This window comes from Sinocyclocheilus anshuiensis, unplaced genomic scaffold (genome assembly GCF_001515605.1).
Source record: "Sinocyclocheilus anshuiensis isolate Anshui unplaced genomic scaffold, SAMN03320099.WGS_v1.1 scaffold67, whole genome shotgun sequence".
Classification (NCBI taxonomy): Eukaryota; Metazoa; Chordata; class Actinopteri; order Cypriniformes; family Cyprinidae; genus Sinocyclocheilus; species Sinocyclocheilus anshuiensis.
The window spans coordinates 1,856,224-1,860,164 of record NW_015552546.1 but is presented as its reverse complement, the minus strand read 5'-3'; the positions used below and the strand labels follow the sequence as shown (position 1 = coordinate 1,860,164).

At 32.5% G+C, this 3,941-nt stretch overlaps 1 protein-coding gene across 4 annotated transcripts in view; it reads left to right on the top strand.

Annotated features, from left to right (window-relative positions):
• Positions 1-3,941, top strand: part of LOC107664246 (ralBP1-associated Eps domain-containing protein 2-like) — a 65,374-nt gene that overhangs the window by 23,751 nt on the left and 37,682 nt on the right. For all 4 annotated transcript variants that reach the window (XM_016454766.1, XM_016454767.1, XM_016454764.1 and 1 more), the window contains exons 3-4: positions 709-884; positions 970-1,078. In XM_016454766.1, the coding sequence (XP_016310252.1) occupies positions 709-884; positions 970-1,078 (285 nt within the window). The remainder of the gene's footprint in view (positions 1-708; positions 885-969; positions 1,079-3,941) is intronic.

Genomic DNA, 3,941 nt, shown 5'->3' with positions numbered 1-3,941 from the left:
TAATATATGTTTGTGTACTGTGTATATGTATTATGTATATATAAATACACACACATAAAGTATATATTTTGTAAATATATACATGTTTATACATTTATATCATTTATATTTTGTAAAAATTTAATTTTTTTATTTACATTTATATATATCATTACATTTATATTCACATTGTTATATTTTATATTATATATAAATATATTTAATATATCAACAACATTTTTTCTTAAATATATACATGCATGTGTTTGTATTATACCTATATTATGTAAACAAAATCTTTTATTTTGGATGCGATTAATCGTTTGACAGCACTAATTCTTATACATCTAGCGCCATACATAATATGGTAAATGTGGTATCATAATTATAAAAATAACAGCAAATTGTCCACGAAATTCTGAAAATTACCACCACAAAATGAGTCACTTTGATCGTAAAAAAAAATCACAAAAAAAAAAATAATAAAATCTGAAGTAATCAATTAATAAAATATTTTTAAAATCTTAAAAGTTGTGTCATAATTTAATAAGATGTAAAAATAAACAAACAAAATAAAGTAAAAATAAATGTAATAAAATATAAATCATTAATAATAAATTATTTTTTAAAAAGTGAAATCCTGGTGGATCTTCTTTAATCCACTGTACACATAAAGTAGTATGAGTAGTACACTGTTATGAACATACTGTCATTTACTCTTCTCTACAGAACTTCCTCTCCCTGTGTTCGTCGGGATAATGAACGAGCTTGAGATGCGTTACCCCAATCACCCCTCGACCAATGAGAGTCAGCCTCACATCCTGGGCTCGCTTACAGGCTCCGCCCCTCGTCCCCCTGCAGACAGACCTGTCCTCAGACACCCTGACACCAGCATGGACAAACAGGTCGGGTTATCAATGATGACAAGCAGCACTAGCTTGATACTTTTCCTGTAATTAATGATGATTATAATGAATGTGTATCTGACAGGAGGCGTGGTCTCCACCGCGGTCACCTGGCATCTCCCCGCCCCGCTCACCATCAGCCTATCGCAGCTATCCATATGGTGCACAGAGAAACGGAACAGACACGCTATTGGGTGAGAGTCTCTGTCAGTCATTCTGTATTCAAAGAGACCAGACAAATGAACCTAAACATGAAAATGTATGTATGTAAATAAATAAATACATTTTGAAATATATAATTTTTATTAAAAGCATACATTTTTCTGTTTTAATGCATCCTTGCTGAATAATTAAAAGTATTAATTTCTTTTTAAAAAATTCTGAATTTTGAATGCACATGAAAATTATGTTTTCCACAAAAAAATTAAGCAGCACAACTGTTTTCAACATTGATATTAATCAGAAATGTTTCTTGAGCAGCAAATCAGCATATTAGAATGATTTCTGAAGGATCATGTGACACTGAAGACTGGTGTAATGATGAAAATGCAGCTTTGCATCACAGGAATAAATTACATTTTAAATTATATTCAAATAGAAAACAGTTATTTTAAATTATAATAATATTTCACAATATTACTGTTTTTAATTGTATTTTTAATCAAATAAATGCAGCCTTGGTGAGCAGAAGAGACTACTTTCAAAAACATGTAAAAATCTCACCGACCCCAAACTTTTAAACAATAATCGCTATATATGATTTCCTTGGAAAATATAATTAAGTTTGCGTGAATGCATAGCATTTGATATCAAATGCTCCTCCATTTTAAAAGTTCATTTTAGAGCCATTTTAATTTGCTATGCTAACCGCATGATTATGTTGTTTTTTTATTATATGCAATGTTTTGCCTGCTGGAAATAAAATTAATTACAAGACTTTATTGACTCAATCATATACTGGACTCTACCTACAGAGAGTTACAGTGTTTTTTTTAGATCATTTTGCCTTGTGGAGAATAAATATTTGAACTTGAAACCTCTTCTTAAATGATGCATCAAGAGAGTTTTTATTTCAGCAAGATCCTGATAATTTCTTTTTCCAGCAATTCCTATGGGAATATGAAAGGAGATATTTCCACATTCACACACACACAGTCATGCTGTTATTAGATAACACAAGAACACATCACACAGCAGCTGTGTTTCACACACTGTGAGCGTAGAAGTCGTTCGATACCTCTATGCTGTCAGACAGCTGTGTGTGTGTGTGTGTGTGTGTGAGTGAGTGTGTGAGCGCTCAGCCTTGAGCTGCTGTCTGCCCTCAGAAAGCAGTTGGCTAATTGCTGCTCTCCTGTGGCGTATCGATATCACGCTCGTCTAATCACACACCTGTTGACTCACAAGACCTTCAGCTCATCCAGTCAGCAGACAGCAGTTCTGATGAAATACACACACACACACACACACACACACACACACACACACATGTGCTTTCCTGAGAAAATGCCTTGAGCCTGGATATTTAACCACATGTTTAATGTAATAATGTACGCTAGTGTGCTTCATTTATTGCTGCTTGTCCCCCTTGGCACTTTGCACTCTAAAATGTCAAAAGAAGCTGATGTGTGAAGCAATTATGCACTTCAACTTACTTTATTATGCACTTGTCAGAAAGCAGAAATACTGCTTCTTGTACACGTCACCAAAAATTACAAGGTTGGCTGTTAAAATCTAGTTTAAATTAAGTAAAAATGCAAAATATTGGCAGTACATGCAAGATTATAAATTCATGCAAATACATTATGCAGACTGCTATGAGGGTGGTATTTTCACATATACAATAGTGCCCCCTCCAGTACAGTAGGAGGCAGTGCATAAGAACTAACTCAATAGAGAGTAACTGTACGTTTGACATATATACAAATTATATAACAAATGTTGTAAGTTATCCTATCTATCTATCTATCTGTCTGTCTGTCGTTCTTTCGTTCTACATTCTGTAGTTCTATCTATCTCTCTGTCAGTCTTTCTATCATTCCTTGTTCTTTCGATTGTTCTATTGTTGTCATTCTATCTATCATTCTATCTAGCTATCTATCTATCTATCTATCTATCTATCTATCGTTATATCTATCATTCTGTCATTCTATCTATCATTCTATCGTTCTATCTATCTATCTATCTATCTATCTATCTATCGTTATATCTATCATTCTATCATTCTGTCATTCTATCTATCTATCTATCTATCATCAATATAACAAAGAGTGAAACATTTAAGGGGGTCTGAATACTTTCCGTACCCACTGTAGGTCATGACACTGCTTTTTAAAAGTGTATTTTTTTTGTTAGAATATCAGTAATAACAAGTCAGGGCACATACACACCATGCCCCGTATTTTGTTAGACATGCTTACAAAAAATAGATAAATATTAGGTAAATTGCATCCAAAATGATTACAGACATGAGCATAAAACATCAAAACAATATGAAGGGAAGAGAAAAACCTAAAAAAATCTGATATGATACTGTATCTTGTAACCTTTGTCAAGCATTTCTTAATTTCACAATGCTTGGTGAAGATCACATGACTGACACATTAATAGTAATATATTGAATAATAGATATGAATTATATTGTGTTTGCAAGCTACAGTAGTGTGCGGTAGATTTTTTTTTTCTTCGTATTAAACATGCATTCAAAAAGCATTTCTACTGTGGAGAAAAAAAATATATATATATACATAAGGGAGATCCACAGGAATATCATTCTATCGTTCTATCTATCTATCTATCTATCTATCTATCTATCTATCTATCTATCTATCCTTCCGTCCATGTGTCAATCTATCCATCCATCCATCCATCCAGCCATTGTTATATCGTTCTATCTATCATTCTGTCGTTCTATCTATCATTCTGTCATTCTATCTATCTATCTGTCATTTTATTGTTCTATCGTTCTGCCTATTGTTCTAGCTTTTGATCTATCCATCTATCTATCTATCTATCTATCTATCTATCTATCTATCTATCTATCTATCTATCTATCTATCG